Source organism: Chamaea fasciata, unplaced genomic scaffold, assembly GCF_029207755.1.
Source record: "Chamaea fasciata isolate MVZ Bird 193981 ecotype frontalis unplaced genomic scaffold, bChaFas1.0.hap1 SCAF_6, whole genome shotgun sequence".
NCBI classification, from domain to species: domain Eukaryota; kingdom Metazoa; phylum Chordata; class Aves; order Passeriformes; family Sylviidae; genus Chamaea; species Chamaea fasciata.
In genome coordinates, this window is record NW_027094091.1 from 12,892,990 (window position 1) to 12,918,191 (window position 25,202).

The 25,202-nt window shown below is 41.9% G+C and overlaps 1 protein-coding gene across 1 annotated transcript; it reads left to right on the plus strand.

The window, feature by feature from the left end:
* Positions 1-7,620: 7,620 nt before the first annotated feature.
* On the plus strand, positions 7,621-9,677 carry DRD5 (dopamine receptor D5). Its single transcript, XM_066185458.1, has one exon. It carries the CDS (start codon positions 7,621-7,623, stop codon positions 9,076-9,078), a length of 1,458 nt encoding a protein of 485 aa, XP_066041555.1. The 3' UTR covers positions 9,079-9,677.
* The last annotated feature ends 15,525 nt before the right edge of the window (positions 9,678-25,202 follow it).

Genomic DNA, 25,202 nt, shown 5'->3' on the forward strand with positions numbered 1-25,202 from the left:
CAGAAAGAGCACTACAGTCCTCAATTTACCTGAAGAGTCAAACTTGCATGACCACAGATTTTCCAAGTAGTTTTTCATGTCAATGACACTGACATAGGAGAAAATGGAAGACTCACGGTTGAGGCCTTCTAAAAAAAGTGAATTCCTTTTACTAATATTTCTCAATAGTTTGAATTTTCTCTTTTAATTATGCAAAAAATTACGTCCATTTTGATAATTTTGGAAATATTTGTGTGTTGCATGGTCCACTCGTATTCCCTAGATAGACTTTGAGTGGACTATATAAGTGCAGATAAATAAATAGATGGCTCCAGAGAACATCAGAGAGGGAAATTACCCAACTAATGTGTTTGTTTCTTATCACTAGCTTAAATAATCCATTAACGTTCACCAAAAATCCATGAAATAAAAAAGATTCCTAAAACTAAAGGTTTTAAGAATCTAATAATTTTTATTTTCCCCACCTCACTGTGATTAGACATGATGTGTGTACAGATGGCTCATTGGATCACTTATTCCCTGGGAACCCTTGTCCCCAAGCATTTGGCCTCATTCTATGCATGCATGAATAAAATGAGATCTAGATTTAAACAGAATTGAAGCAGTTGCTATTGTTAAGGAGAACTTTAAAAAACAGGTTTGGCTTTATTAGCTTCTAAAGGATCAGTTTCATCTTGAAGTTGATGATACCTTAATGCAGTAGTCAATGGTTAGAGTATTTTTATTATTATCTGTTGTTTGGTTTTGGGTGGGGTTTTTTTTTTTTTTTTTTTTAAATTAGGAGGCGTGTTATGTCCCATAATGTTAATTAGGCAGATTTTAAAGCAAAACTTACAGTTCTATATGGCATGCCTCCTGCCTTCCTCTACTACTGTTCTTCACTTAAGAGAGAACTGAATTTCATCCTTAAAATATGGCCTTTGGTAAAACCTTTTCCAACACATTTTTCATTTTCTTGCCAGTAGCAAATGGACCGCAATTTATGCCTAAGTACAAATAAAGATGGATGCAGTACGTGGAAAGTTTTGAAAGAACCAGACTGCCGGAAAACCAGCTGCTATCTCTCTACTTCATTTGTAACAAAGCAGTGGGTGTTTTATGTTTAGTTTCCAATAAATCTTTGCTTGAATGTCACTGCAATACACCTGGAATTAAAAGCCACGTCGTGAAAGCTACACGTAGAATCATTAATTCCAGTGAACTACATCAGCATTTTAATCTGAGTGAGGAACAGCTCCTGTCCACACGCGCTGGTTTTGGCTGGAATAGAGTTAATTTTCTTCAGAGCAGCTAGTGTGGGGCTGTGTTTGGGTTTTGTGCTGGAAACAGTGCTGGTAGCTCAGGAATATTTTAGCTATTGCTGAGCAGCACTTCCACACAGCCAAGGCCTTTTCTGTCCATCATCCCACCTCATCAGTGAGGAGGCTGGCACTGCACAAGGAGCTGGGAGGGGACACAGCCAGGACAGCTGACCCCAACTGGCCCAGGGACATTCCACACCATATCCCACACCATTTGGTTTTGTGCTGAGCATAAATCTGAGGGAAGAAGAAGGAAGCAGTGGGGGAGGGGACACACATTTTGAGTGGTGGCATTTGTCTTCCCAAGTCTCTGTTATGTGATGGGTCCCTACTTTCCTGGGAGTGGCTGAACACCTGCCTGCCCATGGGAAGTGGTGGATTAATTCCTGGTTTCACTTTGCTTGTTCAAACACCTTTTGCATTACCTGTTAAATTGTCTTTATCTCAACCCACAAATTTTCTTACCTTTACTGTTCTGATTCTCTCCTCCATCCCACTATGGGGGAGGGAGTGAGTGGCTGAGCAGGATTTTCAAGGATATCATAACTTCTGTATTCTAATTTATTGTGCTATGAAATATTTACCAGGCTTAACTGAAGATTAGAATGCCTTTAAGAATGCAGAGATATGATTAATCCTTACCTACCTTACTTACCTAAGGCTAAGTCCACATTTTGTGTCCAGTTCCACATTGAGTCCATATTTTTCTGAATTTAGTAATTTCACATCTAGCAGGCAATGACTTTTGTAGGAAGGCAGCAACCAACAGCAATGATGCAGTAAGCAATAGCTTTGTAACAACATCTCAATGGTAGCTGGTTAAATGAACCCCCTTCTTTGTCCCTCCTGCTGCTCCTCTCCCAGGTATGAGAAACATGCCTGCAGTGCTCCCCAGGCAGAGTTTTCCACCACAGCCTGCTTGAGTCTAATAGTTTAATTACCAAGAAATAAATGTAAAAGATGTATCACTAGCCAAACAGACTTCTGAAAATGTCCCCGAGTCCTTTCCAAACATCAGAATGTCTTTCTTCTCTCTAAACCTTTAATTTTATTTTCTTTGCTCTGCATTTTGGAAAACCTTTGCAATCCAAGAAGAGCCAAGAACCCAAACTTCACTGTATCGAGAAGAGCTGGCTGTGCCTGCACTTGCGAACTTCATTCAACTGCAGCAATACATTGACTTTGTGCTGAATTTGGGGTATTTGCCTTGATTTATTTGAGCATATGCTTTTCAACTGTAAATGTATGTTCTCTCCTTTGATTTGCAGTGCATCAGCCAGAAGACTGGGGGAGTCCTAAAAGCATTACAGGGGTGCTTGATACTCTCTGCACTTGAAACTCCTTTGAGCCTCATTATGTATGTTGGAGAAGAAACTGGAAGGATTCTAAATGAGCATGTTATTTTTGAGTACTGCTTAAGGGAGGAAAAAGGCAGAAATAAGTAAAAGTAGCAGTTTATTGTTGTTTATCTCTAAGTAACAAAGTTGCTGATCCTTACCACTAATGTTTAAAAATTTGAAACTGAAATTCTTCCCCCAAATAAATCCTGAACTATGAATTCTAGTGCTGGTCTTACACAACCCTAAACAGCACAGATTAAAAACCCTATCAGCTCTAACTGTTGACACACTTGTAAAATCACCTTGGACTGCAGCTTTCTGTGTAGCATTTTCAAGGCTCTTCTGCAAGGTGTCCCACAGTGCCAGTGAAACAGATGAGGTTTGGGTGTCCTGCTTCCCCACCCCATTCCCTTTCATGCAGCAGCTGCCTTCTGGAAGGAGGGAAGTCCAAGGATGAGTCACTGACTGACCCTGGGAGACATCATCTGTGTTCCTCCAGAGGCAGACACCCAGCTGCTGACTTCTGTTTGCTGAGCCCCTTCTTTTCTATCAGACTTAACAGTCTTCACAATAGTGTCTGATTTCACTACTGAAACTGCAGTTTGATTCCATGAAGGATTTAGTTTTCCTACTCATTTTATGAAAAATAATCTCATGCTATGTTAACGGACAAGGTAAAATCCTAAGATAAATTATGTTGTTGGTAAAAGTTCCAATAAAAATTATTTAACTAAAAATGCCTGTAGTTTACACATTCAATATAAAATTCATAGATCCTCCTAATGTACAGTAGGTTAGAGAAACAGAGAAATCAGAAAACTGAAAAGAAATCTGTTTTCAAATTACTCCACAGGGCAAATTGTTACACTATTGAAGCCAGATACAAAATTACAGCAGCTTCTTGGGGAATTAAGCTCACCTGATTTTTATTTGCAGTTTGACAGTATAGTTGCCAAAAGACAAAATAAAAATCTTGAATGTTCAGCATTAGAAAATTAAAATCACATTTTTCATCTTGATTATTTTCTCAGGACAGTCATTCCCCTGGGATATGCCCATGCACACCCAGAGAATACGAATAAAATTCCTGAATTGTAAGAAACAGGGTTTTTCCTCTTTTTATTTATCTTGTTTCAAATGTGACTGATCTTTAGTAGTTTTTAATCATATTGCTTTATTAGAAAAAAAATATACTATTTAAATACATGATTATAAATATCCAAAAATAAAAGATAATATTTTATAAGACAAATGACCCAAAATGAACTAGGACAGTACAGTAGGAATCATCTTTACAAAAATGTTCCCTTTGGTCTTGGCTTTGGCTAGCATTCATCTTTTATCTTTTAACATTGGTTTAAATGAAGTGAAGCTTGGTATGAAAAAAAAAAAACCAAACAAAAAAAACCAACAAAAGTTTAGGAACATGTGCAGTGATTTTGTTAAACTGGCCTAATGTGCAGTGACTTCCACCCTCCTCCACCTCTACTACTCCCTCTTCTTCTCTGTTTTAGAGCCTAACTGTAATGGGAGGTTTTTGATGGGATGCTTTTACAGCCTAAACCTCAGTGGTACACCTGTGTCTCTGTATTTTAATTTCCTTTCAGCATTAATTATATTTTATCTCTTTATATCAAGTATCTCTCAGATGAGAGAATGTGTGAATTTATGAGCGTTGATGAATTTTAAATAAATATGATTAGGCAGAACAATGGGTATTTGTATTTTGAAGGGGAAATAGAAAATGTGACAATAAAGGGAAAGAACTAGTAAAACATATATTTTAAAAATAAGGAACTAAAAAGATTTTTTTTGGCTCAGAACCATTACAATAGCAGTTAAATTCCATTACTTCCAATCTGCCAGCTGTGAGAGAGAACTGCAATTTTAACAGGTGAATAAAAAAAAGAAAAGTGAGTCAAAGCTCTGAAGAAAAAGCACAAAAGACATTACAAAGATGATTTCAGGATGAAAAAAAATACCCACCCCAAATCTCTCAGCAAGTGACAGCTGTGGGTTTAATGGACTATTCTTAAAAAGAGATTTATATGCAGACTGCCTACAGAAAGTTAAAAAAGGATGCTAATAACCTATAAATGCAAAGGGTTTTTATCTCAGGCTTAAAAAATTTTGATGGCTGTGGATGGAATGTTACAACACACCACAAATGTCCCTATTAAACGATTCTTTCTCTGACCTGATGCCATTAGGAATGATCTGGTAAAAGCACAAAGCAGTTGTCCTGTTGCTCCTTCCTGCTCCACTCCTTCCTAACTCACTGAGTCTGTCAGCATGGGGTTTTTAGTCTCACATGCCACCCCATCACAAATTAGTATTTCTTTCTACTACCACTGAAAATATTCCTGATCTCCTAATGTGTTCCTTTGCCTTGAAAGAAAGTTTTGGACATGCATGTATGAAATGTTGTAGCAACACTGGAGACTGATGCACACATTGACAGCTGCACCTTTGGGTGACAAATCTTCCCCCAGCTCAATGCTAGATCTTTTTCCTCAAGGAGCTTTGGTGAACATCAGTTCACACCAGCTGGAAACCAAGAATGATTGCTAAAGATTAAAAAGGTGGGAAGGGAGATTATATCCTCTAAATTCTGAGTTGTGGGATTCAGACAGCCAAATGCAACTCTTGGCCAATAAATGGGGTACTTTGGAAAGTCCTCCACTTTGGGTCCACCTATTGCAGACAGTTAAGAACAAAGCATAGCAAAGCTTCATTCTTTAGACCCCTGACAAGTGAACTCTTACAATTTTTGTTTCAATGAGTTAAGGCATCTTTCCCATTTGCTTGCACGTCCTCTGCGCCTGACTCCAGCACACCCGGCAGAGCTGGCAGGAGATAACACACACCTGCACCTCTGATTTGTACTAAGCTACCAGTGTGGGCAAGAGCCTGCGGAGTTGTGAGCAGGCTGTTTTATTGGGCTACTTTTGTTATTAAGACAGATATCTACACGTGTGTTTATTTAAATAGCTCATGCATACTGGCAGCACACGTGTGAATACACACATACATCCAGATACCACATTACAAGCACATGCATGCACCTCTGCATTGCTGAAGCAATGAATATAAGCTAAACAAGCAAATTGGATCATTTTTGACATAAAATATCCCCATTAACTACATTATAAAATAACCCCACGACTAGAAGCCTCAACAGGCATGTGCACAAGTACTTGTGCAATCTGCTTCTTCGTTTAGACAAATTGTAGGAGGCATTGCTTAGGAAAGCAGAGTTTGTGCAAGCAACACATTGCCTCAGCATCAGAGCTTTAGTCACACTGTTTAGAATTCAGTGGTGACAAAAGCTAAATTCTCCCTCCAATATTAAATATAACTCTGTTTAAATGTGGAAATGTAGTGCCAATTTCTTAAGCGAGAGGTAAAGTGAAGCTTCAGTTTTCTTGTGACAATTTTATAAAATTACCTAAAAGGTTTCAGAATTTGATTTTTTTTTTCTTTCCCTCTGTATTTAGTAACTCTAGCACTTAATCTTCCTTCGTGTCACTGCAGATCCAGTAAGGTATAGTGATCCTTCCTGATCTGCCTGGAGAAGCAGCTGGAAGGCCCCTGAAAAGTGTCAGTTCTTCAGCCCTTTCAGTGCCAAAACAGGCTGCTGAGTCAAGAATGGGTTTGATCTCTGGCAACGGTTTTAAAAAGTAATTAAGTTCTAGAGGAAATAAATCAATTATATTTCGAATAAGAATAACTAAGACGTTCTCTGAAGAAACTCAAGCATGCCATTTTCACACGGTGAGTCCAAGAGCATTAACACCTGTAGTGCTCACGGTCACAGTCTGTTTCTAGTTGTGCTGGGGCCCTACCGAGAGGAATGATTCATCCCACAGAGCTGGAAAGAGAGAGAATCGGATTTTCGGTTGCCGGGCTTTCTGCCTGTAATACATCTCACCCGTCCAGTAGAAGCCTTTGGAGCAAATACGGAGGCACACTCTATTTCCCATCCCTGAGGAAGACACCCAGCCCGTCCCGCTCCCCACACCGCACCTTTCAGCCCCGTTCGCTCCCAGCGAGAGGCCGGCCGAGCTGTGTCCGTGCCCGTCCTGGACAGCCCCTCTTCCCCCGGTGATGCTGGGGGTCATTTCCCCACTCCCGCGGTGGGACCGCGCTCTCCTCCTGTGCTGCGCAAAACCGCCGCACAGAGCCGGTGACGGCACCGAGCGATCGCGAGGGTGACTCGGTTTCGGAGGGACGGAAGGAGCAGGCAGGGCGGCTGCCCCCGCTGCGCCTTTCCTTTCCGACCCGTCCCGTCCCGTCCCCGGCCAGCCGCGGTGCCCGCCGGCCCGGACGGCGCGTCCCTGGCGGCGGAGCATGCTCGCAGGGCGGCGGGGGCGGGCGGGCCGGCCCGGGCGGCGGGGAACGGGCGGGCGGCACAGGCGGGAGCGCGGCTCAGCCGCGCTGGGAGCCCGGGCGGGAGCCACCGGGAGTCGCGGTGGCGTAGAGCGAACCCAGAAGGAGCGGGCGCGGAGCGTGTGCCACGGGCAGGGTGCGCGCTGAGCCGCGGAGCGGGGGGCGCAAGCGAAAGGACGCGAGGCGGGAACCCAAAGCAAGGTCCGCGGGACAGGGACCCCGAGCGGGGGGCCGTGCCGAACTGCGGAGCGGGAACCCCTGGAAGGAGCCGCGGGGCGGAGACCTCGAGCAGGGGGATCCGCACTGAGCCGCGGGGCGGGGATCCCGAGCGGAGGTACTTGCACTGTGCCGCGGGGCGGGGACCCCAGGCGGGGCCCCGGAGCGCGGGAGAGGGACCCCGGCGGGGCTGGCGCGGCGGTAGTGGCGAGGCGCGGAGCCCGGTGCGCGCTGAGCGGCCGAGCGGGGCCATCCGGCAGGGGTGGCGGCGGGGCGGGGGGGCAGCGGCCCCATGGGGCCGGGCAGCGGGGCGGCGCTGGCTGCTCGGCGCATCCCGGCCGGAGCCGCCCCGCCGCCGGCGGGAGCCGCCAGCGATGCTGCGGGGCGGCCGGAGCCCACTGCCCCAGGCGACGGGGCCCCCCAGCGAGGCGCGGGGGCCGGCGGGCTCCCCGGGCGCGGCGCAGGTGGCGGCGGGCAGCCTGCTGGCGCTGCTCATCCTCTGGACGCTCTTTGGGAACGTGCTCGTGTGCGCGGCCATCGTCCGCTACCGGCACCTGCGGAGCAAGGTTACCAACATCTTCATCGTGTCCCTGGCTGTCTCGGACTTACTGGTGGCCCTGCTGGTTATGCCCTGGAAGGCGGTGGCAGAGGTAGCTGGGTACTGGCCCTTTGGGGCTTTCTGCAACGTCTGGGTGGCCTTTGATATCATGTGCTCCACGGCCTCCATCCTCAACCTGTGTGTGATCAGCGTGGACAGGTACTGGGCTATCTCCAGCCCTTTCCGCTACGAGAGAAAGATGACCCAGCGGCTGGCTCTGGTGATGATCGGCGTGGCATGGGCACTGTCCGTGCTCATCTCCTTCATCCCTGTCCAGCTCAACTGGCACAAAGGTGGGGATGTTGTTGCTGCTGATGATATTGGAGACGGATTTGGCACTGCTTGGGCAGCAGCAGGTGCTGTCACTGCCTGGACAGAAGATATGAGTACCACATGGGTGGCATTAGCAGCAGTGAGACCCTCTGATGGGACCTCTGGCGACAATGATACCCTCACTGGACCATTGGAGAGCTGTGACTCCAGCCTCAACAGGACTTATGCTATTTCCTCCTCCTTGATCAGTTTTTATATCCCGGTGGCTATCATGATAGTTACCTACACTCGAATCTACCGCATTGCCCAGGTGCAGATTCGTCGTATCTCTTCCTTGGAGAGGGCAGCCGAGCATGCACAGAGCTGCCGGAGCAGCCACATTGACTGCCACCATCATACGAGCCTCAAGTCCTCCATCAGGAAAGAAACCAAGGTGTTGAAGACGCTCTCTGTCATCATGGGTGTCTTTGTCTGTTGCTGGTTGCCATTCTTCATCCTGAACTGCATGGTTCCCTTCTGTGAAAGCCCACCCAGTGACCCCCACGCAGGCCTCCCCTGTGTCAGTGAGACCACCTTTAATATCTTTGTCTGGTTTGGTTGGGCTAACTCTTCTCTTAACCCCATCATCTATGCCTTCAATGCTGACTTTAGAAAGGTTTTCTCCAACCTCCTGGGATGTGGTCAGTTTTGCTCTGGTACTGCAGTGGAGACTGTTAATATAAGCAATGAGCTTATCTCTTACAACCAGGACACGCTTTACCATAAGGAGATAGTGACTGCTTATGTTAACATGATCCCAAATGTGGTTGAATGTGAGGAAAATCGCGAGGACCCTTTTGATAGGATGTCCCAGATCTCCCCTGACCATGAGGTTGCCACTGACTCTGCCTGTGAGCTGGACTGCGAAGGGGAGATTTCGCTAGGCAAGATAACACCTTTCACTCCAAATGGTTTACATTAAATTGCATCCTGGTTGGGTCAATTCTTCTTGGATTATAAAAGAAAATATTAGCACTGAGTGGAGAAACCTGCTTGATGATGTGCTGTAGTTTGGTCAGTCAATTTATGCTAAATTCACTTCTGTGGGTAGTACTCTGCAGGATGTAGACACTGTCATATAGGGGGCTGGCAGCACAAACTTAAATCAGCACTTCCCTAGGCTGAGGGCAGACCAGGCAGTCATGTTGATTAGCTGTGGTTAGGTATTGTGGTATAATTGCAGTCAGGTCATGTTTATAATGTGCTTGCAAATGAAGGGTGCCATTGTCACTGCTAAGTATTATGACTTCTAAAATCAGGGACAGATGTGGCTGGCATAGACATTAAATAAGATTTCTGGACTGTTTGTTCAGATTTTATGTTTCTTTTTCTCCATTTTTTTTGTTTAGTTTTGATTATTTTTTTTTTTAAGATAGAGATAGTGAGGTGGTGATTTGGATGATTATTTAAATGTGTGTTTCTGCCAAAACAGTTTATGTGAAATCCTTGTTCTCCTAGGCGGCGTTGTTGCCTATGATATCCTCTGTTCCTGGATGAATAAATAAAAGTTATATTGATCAAGGGTTTATTATCTTTCATTTGTCACCCTGACAAGGTTTACAAGTATTCCAACTAACATTTCTATATAAATAGTTAGAATGACTAACAGCTTAACCATATTATTTTAAAAGCAAATAGTCTGTAAAGAAAATACAGTTTTTGAATAAAAGCGAGGCTCATAGGAACCCTTGACATAGATGAACTTGTTTAAATGGCTCTTACAGCTAGATTTTTATCTGTTTTTCTTTAATATTATGATGCTATCCCTTTCTGCAGCCAAGAATATCAAGTATACATATGGATAAGCTATTAAAACTTTCCATTTAATTCTGTACTTGAACTTACTTTTAAAAAATGCTACTAATGTAAAGAGTTTGGTGATAGAATTAGGAGCTGGATGTGTCTAAAACAATGTTTGAAAATGATACTAATAATAATCATTTCCCAGTGTAGACTAGAGAACTCATTAACACTGAGAGAAGAAAAGAATTCTGTTAATGCATTTTTTTAGTTACTTATTAACTGGAATTTAAAGGTGCTGTAAGTCCTTCAACTACACTAAACATTTTAAAGCAATCTTTAAAACTGAAGATTATTTTTGGCTCTGTTTCTACTGGATCATTTACATCAAATGGAATATTAGAAATAGTTGTAAGCTTTCAGCTCAGAAATCAAATGCTATTTCCAAAACGATCCAAGGTTGTAAAAGTGATATCAATATTTATTTCAAGTTTTGACTCATAACACTTGAATTAATTTACCCTTTGGAAGTACTTATGCCATGAGCTGAGGAGATTTACACTGAATTGTAGGTGTGGATTCTGCAGCCCTCCCTCCTAATGGCCCTGAGCTGGAGCCTCCTCATCCTGCCTAACTGGGAGCTGAAGGACCCTGTAGGATGTATGGAGGAAGAGTGGGATCTGCATGGTTCAGGGGAAATCATTTAATCAGATGCTGGAACTTGTGAGTTATGGGCTTAGTATTGGAAGTCAAACCCTTAATACTGGTTTGGGGATTATCTTCTACCCCCTGGGGATATGGGATGGGAGAAGTGCAGGAGGCATGTGATTGAAATCCCTTTGTGGTGGCATCTGCTGAAATCTGGTCTGCAAGCAATGTTTTATGTATTTAGTCTTTGATATTAATTAGTTCTATCATCTTGGATTGCCTTTTCAATTGCTTGTCACTGAAGATTGATGTCTACCTGAGCATTTTCTGTGCTGTTGTTGTGAAATCTCAGTGTAATATCCCTTTACAGCTGTCTTTAGGGAAGGGTATTGTGACTGTGTCATAGGGAAGCTTGAAAAACAAATCTCATGCCCATAACCAGGTTCAATCTACTAATGGCTTGATATCAAGGGTGAATATGTTACTGTTCCTATGCTAAAGCAATCATATGTTGTTAGAGTTAACCACAGTTCTAGCCCTGCTTGTTAGATAAACATGCCCAGAATAAAATAATTTTCCCAAAGGACAAATGAAGGAAAATGCTTCTGGTGGTGCAGAAATGAATTATCCCAACCTGAATTCAGACTTTTTGTATTTTACAGTTACTACTCAAATGTTGAGGCTAGTACAGCATTTTAAGCTGGATTTGTGCAAAAAACCAGTGATATCCAGATGCAAGAGGTGCAGGCACCTGGTGCTGATTCCAGCTCCCAGGGAAATGCCTGCATTCTTTCCGGTGTTGTCCACATTAAATCAGAAGCAGAGGAAATGGGAAAGGGAAATCATGATCTCTCCCTGAGCACCTGCATGCCAGCAGTCTGTGCAGCCTGGTGCTGTGTGGTTCCCCTGCCCCAGTGGCAGAGCAGCAGAGCAGAAGGTGTCACCCCACCTGCCCATGTGTCCTTTCTGCTTCCCAGCGACCCCTGTGCAGGGGTGTGACAGCTCCCTTGGGTCCAGCTCACTGCAGGTGTGGCACAGGGGTAGACATTCACGAGGTGTTAGTGCATTACCTTGGTCAGTGTTCTCCTCGTGGAGGCTTTACCTGCCTGGGTTTCTGCAATATGTGAGTGGGCTGGCTCTGGGATGCAAGAAGACATCTCCGTCGGTGGGTTTATGTAACCGCTTTGTGCAAAATACTAGAAAGAGTCTTTATCTTAGATCTGAGGGAAGACGTTTTTTAGCCAGCACCTAGATTTTGTAAGCATGATTGATGGCCAAATTGACGTTTTCCATTTGTAATTTTCATTTCATGACTTCATTTGGTAACTGATTTCTGATGGTGGCTCTATGATGTAATCTCTTGTCTTGAAATATGCGTCTATAATTTCAAAGCCTGGAAGCATCAGAAAGGGAACATTTCTGCTTCAAAAGACAGACAGAAGGTACTTTTTTTGCTGGAAGCAGAGCTTGACCTTATGGTTCTGAAAGAAAAGATTTTCTTAACTCATAGGGATAATTTGTTGCATTTTAATATGTCTTAATTACCACTGACAAAGCTAGGGTACTACTTCAGAATTAGTAAGATAAACTTTTAAAAGAAATGTGTATCTTGCCTTGAACTACAAAAAGAGGCAGCCTGTTTTAATGAAAACATCCCCAAAAGGATTGTTCTAACTTTTTTCTCTCAGATGAAACTGCTGCCCTACTTTTTTAATGGTTACCCTCTTAAGGCCTAATGCATCTGCCTATACATGGAGTGGAGTTCACTGGAAGTGCAAGTGGGTTTTTATAATCCTCGTATTTTTGTGGTGTCTCTCTGGAACTTGTCTATGCCAATGGTTATGCCGATGGTTCTGTACCTCTCATCAGCTTTTTTTTTTTTTTTTTTTTTTTTTTTTTTTTTTTTTTTTTTTCCCGTACCAAAATGATTTGAATGTATGATACAATTTGACTTTAACTTAATTTAGTCCTGAGTGGTGGCTGATCTTCAAGGTCCCAGATTTTTTTCAGTTTCTGTTTTGTATTATTTTTAGAAATCTTACCTTGCAATTTATTTCACTTTTAAATTGCCTCTTAGCCAGCTGGATCTGTTAGTCGTGGATAGCACCATACCTGAGAGGGGTCGGTGTATTTGTAGTCTTTGTGTGTAATTACAGATGAGTCATTTTAAGTCTTCTATGGAAGAACAGAATATGGGAATGTATCTTAATTTTTAAGAAGCTGGGACATGGAGAACATGAATGTACTGTGTTTTATGTAAAATGCTGCAAACACTATAAAAACTCTTTCGCTCTTCAAATCCTCAAAGGGCTTTTAACAGCTCTGGCTTTAACAATGGATATTGGGTTGTATAGTGGCGGGGTTTTTTTTGTTTTGTTTTTGTGGCTTGTTTTTTTTTGTGGTGGTGGGTGGGGTTTTTTTTTTTGTTTGTTTGTTTGTTTTTTTTCCCCACAAGCTTAAGAAATGTAGGTGTCTTTCTGAGAGGTGAACAGAAATAAAACACTTTCCAAAAAGAGAAAAATTACTGCAGTTATTTTTTGGTAAGTCTGGTACTTTATGGCTTTGTTTTCATTGTGTTTTTCACTTTCGCCAGCCACATCTGATGTGTGTCTGCACGGAGGCTCCCTGCCGAGAATTCCTGCACTTTCGTAACATGTAACAAAAAAGGGTTTAAAATTAGGAAGCCTTCTTGTAGCAATGTCACTAAGCACAATCTTGCACCGTTTAGGAGTCAATCATGTATCAACTCAGCATTCAAGACTGACAGGACTGGAGGCAGTGTTCAGAACATGCATCAGACTGGATGTTTGAGAGGTCACAAGTTCCTCAGCTGCTTCTATGTACCAAAATTGCCACTTTAAATAAGGAGGCCATTTTTGTCACTGTCACACAGAAGCCAGGGTGCACACCTATGTCTGTGTTAATAATTATGCAGAGATTTTTCTTTCCTCTGAGGCCATCTTCACTACTGTTTAATTGAATTCATAACATCTTTAAAAATATTCAGTGCCTATTTAATTCAGCAGAAGACCTCAGGGATGAATGTGTGCTTAGGTCACAGAGCAATGAAATTATTTTTCCTTGCTTTTTATGAATATTGCCACTGGTATTCTCTGACAGTGGATGAAGCCATGTTAATGTTGGCACACTGAACAAAATATTTCACCTGCTGCAATGCAGAAATATTTTCTTTTATTCAGATGTATTTGTTTGTTTTCAGATTTGGAAAGACTTTTCAAACTTCCCAGAAGCTTCATGAAGTCCACACAGAGAATCTCCACTTTGGTCACAGATCAGCAACAACTATTGCATTTTGAGTGCCTTGTTAACTGTGTAGTGCACTAGGTATTTACTGACAAAAATTTACCCTCCAAGTTTAAATTGTTTTTAAAGATAAGGGTATACTTATGGTTTAAAAACAATGATGTGCACAAAACAAAGTATAAATGAGGATATTCTTGTTATTGGGCTAGCAAAGATATGTCTCCTTCAGCCTTTTGTTTATTGTTGCAGTTGATGGTAGTGAACAGTAATAGCATTAGGTGTGTCAAGAGTAGAAATATAAATAATATCATCTGAAGCAGATGATGGATTGTTTTTTTTCAGAGAACCTGCTGTCTCTCCCAGGATAGTTTAGTTTAATGGGAAATTTACAAGATGATTTTATATTGCTTTATGTTCAAATCCATTCTTAGTTGTAAATGGAGATAAGTCAATAATATTTATAGTAGGCAGTTATTTAAGGAGGATAAATACTTTTATGGACTTAATCTTTATATCATAGCCATCACAGTCACATTTATGGGATTTCAAAAATACTATGCAGTAATCATAAAAAACTAAAAATTCCAGTCTGTGTAAAAAAATTCTTCCTGTGAATTTTTCCCTGCAGTTAACAGCAAATACTTGTTTGTATTGAGAACGGTGCCCTCATTGCTACCAGAAGAAGCTGGAAAGCCAAACCTTCTACTGTTAATCTACTGATTCACTGTAGGAGGGAGGCCTGAAAACAAGGAAAGAAATGGCAAAAGCATGTGCAGATGGGTTCAGTTTGCATGGAATCAGTCTGGTGTCACAGCCAGCTGGGGCAGGGGGCTGCAGGGCAGGGAGCCATTCCTGACACACAAGCACCTCACCCTCCACCACAAATGCCTGCTCCTTGGTAGACCCCTCGCTCCCAAGATGGGTGCTCAAAATCTGCATGTGATGCTTAGGAAATCTGAACTTTTTAAACAACAGATGTTTTTAGGTTGCTAAATAAAAGAGAAACCACAATTTCTTTTCTGAGGTTATGCTCTGAATGAAGTGGTTTCAAATGAGATCAGCTTGACGTGGCCTCTCCAGCATAGCTGGTGCCTGGCTGTGGCTTGAACGGATGTGGCTACGAGGGCTGCTCGGGGCTTTGGCGTCTGAGCTGCACGTAGGTCGTGGTTTAGGGGCCCAATATTAAGCTGAAGAAATCCAATCCTAAATTCACATAATTTTTCCAGAGCCCCTGCTAGTCGCTTGGCAGAGATGAGCCTTGACCACAGCCTGAGCTTGGTTGCTTCTGATTAGTTGGAGAAGTCTGGTCTGCAGCTCACCTGATGCAGTTTGTAAAATGTCCCATGAATCAAATATAAACCAGGAAGTTCAGCATGCTTGCTTTTCCCTCTGACCTCATTTTTCTGATCTGAAAGGTTTTCAGTAACATTCAAAATCTGTGTTTCTAGCCTTTGGCCTTTACCTTTTGCTTCCTCTGTTGACTTGATATAATTAGTCTCCTTGGGTGAGCAGAAGCTCCTGGCATGGAGCTTGCTGCTCAGGTACCTTATTATCACCAGATCTGGCACAACCTCAAGCTACACTTAAGTTACATTATTTCTCTGCCCAAAGGGGATCTTACAGGTCTTGTCGTTAGTTGTGTTTTTTCCCAAGCAACAATTCCTTTCTCAACACAATGTTATTCATCAAAACCATAATTTAGAGGACAAGAGTAAATGGATTTTTTTAAAAGCTCTTGGGGATTTTGCTTGAGAATACAAAGTGAGAATGGATCAGTATTAGACATAGAGGTAATGGAGGTTTTTCTACAAAAGGTTTAATTTTTTGGCTTTTCTAGAAATAAAGGCTGAGTATTTTCATTGTGAAGAGTATATGCATTTGATTTTTATATATACTTGCATATATAAGTTCTTTTATATATATTAAAAATATATTCAATCACATTTATGGGGTAATTAAATATCTTTTTCTCTCTATAAATGCAAAATGTACAAATTCATCCAGAAGAAACAAGTCAGATTTTAAAATTTTATTATTTTTCATTACAAGAATAAAATACCAGTACATAGTCTTCCCAGATAAGACATCCCAGTGCAAATTTCTTTCAACTTTTTTATATTCAAAGCAGTTTTATAAGGATTTGCTAATCAATCTTTATCTATAAGCATTCTGAGACAGCAAGAAAAGAAGATGATTTAGAAGTACCTTTGGAGGTGCCTCAACAATGGATATTAAACAACACTTTTGAATTTCTGGATCAGTAAAACAAAGATGAAAACTTCTTCACAGTGTGCAAAGAATTTCTGCTTCGTCAGAAGACAAAATGTTTTGCACAATGTCCACATATTCAGTTGAGGTAAGTCAGTGTCTGAATGTTAAATGGCTTCTTAGGTAGAAGAGTTTTCTGTATTAAACAATTACTTTGGTAATTCAAATAATGCAATTCTCTTAAAAGATAGTATTTACAGATAGAGTTTCATAGGTCAAATGAGATATAAAAGTGCAAACTCCAGGACGAGCTCAGCAGCACTGGAAGAAATGGCAGGATTGAAATTCCTGGCAATAGCAGAGCTCTATCTGAGCATGGGAAAGAAGATAATTGGATAGAAGGGAGGGAGAGAATTTAAGGAGGAATTAGAGAAACCAGGTGGAAGTCCATCAATCCATAAATTTGGTGGTGGTTGAAGAAGGCAAGGGGCCAGGAGGGATTGATATGGTGCCCAGTGCCTGAGGCAGGGATGATGATAGAGGTCAGTAGATTTTGGAGCAAGGAGGTGAAAGGGGACTGGGAGGGGTCAGGATGGGGCCACGGCAAGGACTGTCCCTAAGGGCTCGTGGGACTCAGGGATGCCATGCAGAGATGGGGGAGCTTTACATGGGGAAGCCAACAGAGAAGGGCTGAGAGTCCTGTCCACCTCCCAGGATCCACAGACTCTCCTGCTCTGTGCAATCCCCTCCTGCCATTTCTGAATAACTTCAGTAGTGCCATTGCATTTCATCATTAAACACATGCAGCTCAAGCGCTTGTCTACTGTGTGCAGCTGATAAAGAGCTGTCACACTTACTCCATTGTGGTACAGCCTGGAAAGTAACTTCCACAGCAAAACCCTACATTATCCTGCAAGGAATACTGTCTCAAGGAGGGGAGAGTAGAGAGGGCTCTGCTGTGCTGTATGGTGCTGTTTTCACTGTACAATGGTACAGTGTACACTGTACAGTGGTAGGGCATTTTAGAGGTTTCTTCTGCTGGATTTCTAGAGCAAGTCTGTCTTCCAAAAACTTTCTGAAGGTGTCTATTTGAAATGTCTGGTAGTCTGGCCCTCAGTGTGTCAGTGCTATGATTTCTTCAATCTGTGCAAATAAGGTGCATAAGGAACATAGTCAAAATATGGTGCTATGTATTAAATGTATATATTAAATTATATTATGTGTGTATATATATATATTAAAATATATCTATATATATAATTACATTATGTATATAAAAATTATATTAAATGTATATATTCATTGTGAAAAGCTGACCTGTGGTGACTTGTAACGTCATGATATGGAGGTGACTGTTGGTGACTCAAGCCTAAATCTGCCAACGTGTAAGTACAGGAGATGTGGGGGCTCTGCTTTCTGCTAAATGAAAGTATTAGCAATGTTTTTTTTCAAAAATAGAGGTACAAAGTTCTACTATTTTTGCCTGTTGAATAAAGATGGTTTTGTACAATGATGGGACAGATGGAAATGGGCCTAAGAGACAGAAATCTTAATACATAAATATTTATATATCATGTAGTATCTAATAGAAAAATGTTAGTATATAATGTAGCAATGCTCATGCTGTTTTATGTCTTTGCAAAATGTGTTTTGGGGTGGTTTTTTTTTTTTTTTTTTTTTTGGATTGTTTTTTTTTTTTTTTGGTAACTTCTTTCGGGATATCCAGATGATGGTAAGAGCCTACAAGAGATCTGCAGACCAAACTCCAAAATTTAAATGTTTTGCTTATGTACTGTTTGAAAGAGAGGTGATGATACCTCTGCTTGAATACGTTCCCATGTTAGCACAAAGCCCTGCATCAGGTAAAGATCAGTAACTCAGCTCTGCGCTCCTCCTGGATCGGTGCACACCCCAGCAGTGCCCCAGGTTTGTGAAGAGGAGACAGTGGCCCCGCTCACCCTGCTGCTCAGCAGCTCTCCTTGGAGGTTACAGAAACTTAATCTGTTTTCAGCAGGATCTCTTAACCACTAGAGTGTGATACACATCACAAATAACTCTCCTTACTGGATGTTTCTGAGTCAAGCTAATTGTCAGGTTCTGAGTGTGCTCAGGAAATCAAGTGGGAGCAGTGCCGGAACACCTGGTCTGCAGGTGCCAGAGCTGGCGGGAAGATGTCTCAGCAAAAATGAAGACCAGTGAGGTGTATGTGGTGTCAGAGCTTTAGGAATATGGAGATAATTTTGCCTTAAAAACCATCTGGGTGTTGAAGCGAGATTTTTTTCAAGACTCTTGTCCTGCCCTTAGGTACCTAAATTCAATGTAAATGATAGTGTAAGAACTTTAATGCCGTCTAGGTTACAGATGTATTTATCCAAGTGCACCTGTAGATGTTGCAGATGAATCTGGATCCCAGCTGGCCAAGATTTTAAATGCAGCAGAAGTGTGTATGTACAAAGTGGATGACTTTGTAAATTCCAATTGGGCAGGATCATCCCTTCTCACTTGTGAGCATCACCTGGTTCAGCATCTGCTTTAAATTCTCTCAGAGTAAGCTGAAGCAAACCACTGCCTCCCACATTCTGCTGTGCTGATTCATGGACAGGGCTTATTAAAACACCCTGGAGCAGGATTTTGCAGCACTGGGACCAATGGATGTAAAATGAGGACCATTCTATGTGATGTGCTCCCCAACTTGAGCTGGCCAAAGAGCAGCTTGTGTTACATCAGTGCCTCTTTGCACAGCATTCAGACAGCCTTGGGGAACCTAAGAGATACCCTTAACTTCACATTTCTGGGCTGAGAGGTTTATTTTGTGAGTCAAAGAGGCACAGCTGACTTTCAGTTGCTTTTTTAAAAGATAGTATGCTTCAGTGCCTTGTGTATAAAAGCAAATGGAATGAACACAGTGATGGCAGCAATACAAACTTTATAACTTTAATCTACTAGGACAGATCATTCAGTGGTAAAGCTGATTTAAAAGGGGTGACTGCCATTCTAAATTTGTCTCTCCTCTTCCTCTCCATTCCCCTCTCCCTCTCCTCTCTTTCCAAGCATATTAGCTGAAGCACTAGAGACAGTTGTTTGGTAGAGGAAGAAATGTTTTTTTTTCTACTTCATCAGATATGATAAACAGTCCTGAAAGTGTCAGATCTCCTTAGGGGATGCTAATCAGTAGATGGAAGAAACATACTTTCCAGATTTTTCCTCTAGCCAAGATCTCATCTTTCTTCTCTCTGTGCTCCTTTCTTTGCAAGATGACTTCTTTTGGGGAACTCTACTTTTCTGCACCACCTCTGCTTTCCAGAACCCCAAGCACCACAGAAGCACATTGCATGATCAGCGAATTGGTGACTGGTTTACACTTCTTTATTTCTGGAGGATTCAGGATGTGGCACTTTAGTTCAGTCTAGGTTTTATCAAAATTTATCTGTCTGTATTGGTTGCAGCAGCAGGCTTCTGCTTGAGATACAAAAGTTTGGATTCAGGTGTTGGTTCTCCATACCAGCTTCTGCAGCCTATTGATGTTCAAATTGCATTTTCTTCTTTCACCTTCAACAGCTACAAAGGATTCTCTGCCAGGAATTATCCTTCACAAATTCTTTTTCCTTGTGAAGGAACTCCAGATTCAGAGGAGACTTAATTCTGAACACCTCATTCTGTGCTCAGGTCAGTTGCTTCCAGGTCAACACCTCTTTGGGCATTCTTTCTAGCTGGCAAGCAGTGATGATTTCAGGGAGTCTGGAGTTGGGTTTCTGGTGTATCTGCAACTGACCTGTGACTGAAGTGAGAATGGAACATTTAAGGTCCATCAGGGTTGTTCTGTCCAGTACTGGAGCCAGATTATATCCCTTTAAGTATCTGTTCTCCTTTGAGAAAAGAGGAGCACACTTTCCTGAGCCTTTGGAGGTCTTATGTTGCTTGTGTCAGGTTATGAAGCTCCTGCTGCTCTCATCTATTCAGTGAAATGACTCTGACTCTGTTGGAGGTGGTGGGACCTGCACCACCTGCCTACACTGTGGATCAAAATTTTATCCATCAAGGGTCTGAACAGTGGAAATGTCTTCTCATGTGCTCCCTTTTTGCCTTCTTTACAGGATGAGCAACATAGTATGGCCAGTTTTTGTAAGTTAGAATATACATACACAAAAAGATAATACAGGAAAGAAGGATGAAATATAAGACAAGGTGAATATTTACACAAAGACTTAACCATTGGTGGTGCCAGTAGCATCCTGCCAAAGCATCTTCCCAAAGCAAGACTGGCTTTTCATGATCTGGCTACACCTGTGTATCTCCTTCCTCCAAGGACAGGCTTGGGGGCAGCTCATACCCAGACTAACTTTGGCAGCAATTCCTTGTCCAGCTCTCCTCTCCAGTGTGCAGGGCTCAGAGGGTCCTGATGTGAATAATGTCCTTTGCAAGCTTAGTCCAGCATGGTTCCCACCACTGTTCAAAGACCCATTCCAGATTGAAAGTCCTTGATATAAATAGTTGTCTGGTATTCCGATCCCATAACTTCCACCCATTTTTGGTTTTCCGAAACTGAGAGTTAAGTGCAAATTGTAGTGCTTTTTTACCCTTTTGACTACTGTGCTGTGCAGCCCATGGTGTGCACACCAGTGGCTTAATTTCGTCCCTACTGGTAAACCTCTGAATTTGATTAGAAGGAAAGATGAGATGTCCATGCTGACAAACCTACGCTTAAAAAGTTAAAGGGAAAAAAAAGAAGCCCAACAAAAAATATTGTAGGCTTAGCAAGCAGTAATTGGATTGCTTTCTGGCTTCATTTCAGCCTCAGCTGTTTCCTCCCACTCCCACCTCTTAGCCAATATTTCATACAGCAACACAAAATACCTCAGAAGGTGGATTAAACAAAATATCTCTGTATTTGGCCTCAGGTTGAAATCCAGACATGGTTAGTGATTACAGGATCAATGAAGTCCACTGAGTGACCTATATAAGATAAGTCATTGTACTCCCACAACATGAAGTTCTTCCTATAGGGAGAAGTGGCGGAAAAGCACCAAAAAGTGACTTAAATGTCACTTGTCACACTTTTAATAAGCCCTAACGTGGGTGTGGTGAAGTGTTAGTTTTAACTTCTTCCAGAGTTAAGTAAGTCTATGTCCTGTCTGCCAGTCTGGTATCGAAGGCATTTGAAAAAGAGCCAATAATTCTTTCCTGGACTGGGGAGGGAGGTTGCTGATGTCTTCAGAAAGATCTTGCACTGAAATCCGAGACAAAAGGAACTGTTACCGTTGGTAAGCTGTGTGCATGGTTTGTCTAACCCTTTCAAATACTGTAACTCAAAATGAGGACATTTGCTTTTCTATGGCTGCTCCTTGTTAAATTCTGCTTAAAATACTGGTGTCTGAGGCATGACATTTTATACTCCATCCCTGAATTTTGTTGCCATTGAGTATTATAAATCCCCAAAAAGCTATGATATGTTCTGTCTAATCAATACTATAACAGTCAAATTTCTGGGAACAAAACCCCTACTTCAGGTCTGACGTATTTTGCCTCTGTATCTAGTGAAGCAACATGTGTGTGCTTGAAAGTCTCTGTTTGTCATAGAGGATAAAAGATATCACCACCTGCTACAGATAATGCTGTGCCTGTAGCCCTAATGAGCAGTGATTCCTCTACAGTTGTAACTACTGCTGAAGATTTTGTAAATGCATAACTTGGTCTTAAAAGTTCACTACAGTTTCTCTTTCAAATCTGAGGATGTCAAACTGGAGAAGTAGTTCCTGTCATCAGCTTTTGATTTACTGCTTTTCTGTTTCATCTTATGCTTCCCTATTTCTAATGTCACATGGCAAAGAGACCAAACCCTCCCAGTCTAATGTGTTCCTGAGCTTCTGTGCTTTTAAAATAAATGTTTCTAAACTTTTCAGTTACACTTTACCATTGAGTTATTTATGACACTCATAGTTCTTGTGCAGAATCTGTGCCCTACTACAGTTCTGCCTCCCTAGTTTTTGTGAAGTATCACATGCACACTGCAGGCCTGATCTGGAGGTGAATTATAGTACTTCTACACCATCTTAATGTATAATGTAATATGCATTAATTACATATATTATATGTAATATACAAATAATGTAATCTCAGCAAAAGCACAGATGTAAATTTATAATAGATTATTATGTATCAGGAAGAGCAGCAAAACAAAACAAAACAAAACAACAAAAAAAAAGAGAAGTAGGGAATGTGCTTCAAACAGAGTTGGTCTCACTTATGCAACTCAGAGACTTTGAACAGAGAACTGTTGTCTTTTCCCATGTATTTTCAATCTTACGAAAGTTTTGAGAGTAACTACCTTGCCCTGTGCAGGTCTGGGAAAACACTGGCATTATTTTTTAAATTAAACATTTAGGAGGTGAAAGGCCAGATAAAAGAAAATGGCAAATTTAATTTAACATCCCCATACATCATTAATTATTCGAGTTGGTGCTTGCAGATAGCATGCCATTAATAAGCCTTCTTCAGCCAGTGTTCTTTCCTTTCCTGGAGGATTATAGCTGCAGGGTTTAGCAGGGAAAAAAAAAGAAGTATGAGGCTAGTGGAAGGAAATCAATGGTTTTCAATGTCAGAACGTGCTGCAGATGGTGCTGCATGGGAGCCCTGTCTGCACGGGTGTGCGTGTGAGCTGCAGCAGCCACACGTGTGTGGCTCCCTGCAAAGGCCAACTCTTGTTTGCCTTCCCACGACTGAAATGCTGAAGACTATTTATTTCAGGGTTAAAATTTGGAGGTAACTACAACAACAAAAGAGTAACTGCAGCACCCTGCTCTAGTAGGAGTGACTGACTGGTTTTGTAACTGAGTGGGTTTTTAATTTCCATATCCTTCTTAGGACAAATCTGGCTCTAACGCTGGTGACGTATGATAAAAGTGAACTTGTCACGTATCCACAGATTTGGAGGTGCAGCTGACAGCTGAGATCTGATGAGCCTAGAAGCTCTCTTTGCCCTTCCCAACCCAACTCGGACTCTAAACAAGACCCTGAAATTAGAGGATTCAAATAAAAATATTTCACTCAGGTGCATCTAAAGCAATTTGGTTTTTTCCAATTGATTGCCAAATTGTTAGGAAGTTCCATCAGCAGTATTATGGTTCCTCTAGCTCTTTTCCTGCCCTACCAAAAACCGCAAGTTAAAGACAAGACTGCTAGGGGCAATTAGAGCTGGGTGGGATGGTCCCAAGCCCAGGGAGCTGTGTGAAATCTATGGGGCTTGCAGAACCCCCCCTGCCCCCATCCTCAGGCACCGGGAGCTGTGACTGGGGTGGGCAGGGCACAGTGTTTTTTACCATGAGCTTCTGGCACCTGCTCTGTGCTGGTTCTTGGTGGGCAATAATGGCCCCTGTCCTTTTCCTTGTGCCACAGTGTATCTAATCTTAGCCCAGCAGCGTGCCAGAACTGGAAACTTGCCTTAAAAAGAGGAAAAAGAAGCTGAGAAAGCGAAGAGATGATGAATGGTATCTTTTGTAGATGGGAAGAGCAAGATGAAGGAAGGCTGATTTGAAAAATTTGCTGCTTCGATGGATGATCTGATGAAATTCAAGTTTTTGAATATGCCCCAAATTTATGGGTCATTATTATGTCTTTAGTGATGCAGACATTTGTCTGAGCATTACCTTCAATCGTACATTGAAAGATACTTAATGCCAGTGGAATTATCATTATGTTCCAAAAAGAAATCTTCTCTATTTCTTTCACCAGTTTGACATACCACTCTATTAAGCTACATTTGTTCTTATTTAGAAGCTATTTTTCAGATAGCCATTTCAAATCCAAGTAAAAAATTATTTTCAACATTTTCTTTCCAATTCAGATAAAAAGCAGGCTGACAAAAGCAGACACATTTCCAAGTAATGTTTGCCTTTCTACTTTAACTAATCCCCTGATGATACCATTGTTTTCCCCTTACCTGTTGGTCACTCTATAGCCACCACTGTGGGTGAGTTTACTGAACAGTAGAGGAGATAAATCCCTTGTTTTAGTACAGTACCAGGGGCAGAGGAGATCGGGTGAGAGCAGGGTCAGACACCTTGTGAAATCAGGCAGCTCCACAGTCAAGTGCAAACAAGAACTGGACTACGCACCTCACATCTATCTATCTATCTATCTGGTAAATCTCACACTTGTTCTTTAAAAAAAAAAAAAAAAACCAAAAAAAAACACAACCAAAAAAACCCCCCCAAAAACCAACCAACAAACAAACAAAAAAAACCAACCCCCCCCCCCCAAAAACCCAACAAAAAAACCCAAACCAAAACTAAAAAACCCAAAAAAACCCCAGCAGCCAGGATAGAAAACTTTTTCAATTTTATCAATTTTTCATTCATGACTATTTTTTCAGGTTTTTAAGGACAAAAAAAGGTCACATTCCATGTCTGTAACTTCTGAAAAAAAAAATGGAAGCAATTGCAGGATGCCACCCTAAAGTTGGGGCTTGTGAAAGATTCCAAACTTTGGTCATTTTACATGAGTGCCATCACGCTGACCTTGGTCCTGTGGCTGCAGGTACTGTTTGGAACAGCAAGGACTGGTTGTGGCTTGGGGAATCAATGTGATTATTTTTCCCTTCGGTGTAAATTAGGGATATGGCCATGGCCAGTGAAGGGGGTTGGAGGAAGGAGAGAGGAATGGGAGAGAGCAGAGCGTGGCCTCAGCTGAAGGAGTTGGCGTTGGATTGGCATTGCCAGGGGGCTCACTTGCAGGCAAGGGAGAGAATGGAGGAAGACAGGGGGGATATTGGAGAGGATGTTCATGCACGGGAGGTAAGAAACTAAGAAGGAAGCTAATCAAGTGAGTAATTGAAAATTACTGTAATTTTCTTTTGAAGAGAATAAAAGTAAACTCACCCTCTGTGCAATTAGCAAGGAAACACGTTAACAGTTATCACAGCTATGTGGGAAAGGGAGGTGAAATAGAAAGGTAGAGAGACTAGTGATGAAATTTGATAATTTTTTTCACCATCCTAGCTTCCCCCAGACTAGGAGGTGATTTTTCTTTCTCATGATTGTCAGGTTTGAGTCATGATCTGAATGGAAGAGCTGGCAACATAGCAATTCCTAGTTAGGGCTAGAAAGACACATTTTTTCCTTTAGTTTGAAGAGATAAAGATCAAAAAGACACCTGGGGCATGTCTATAGAAGCCTAAGCAATGTTGTAGAA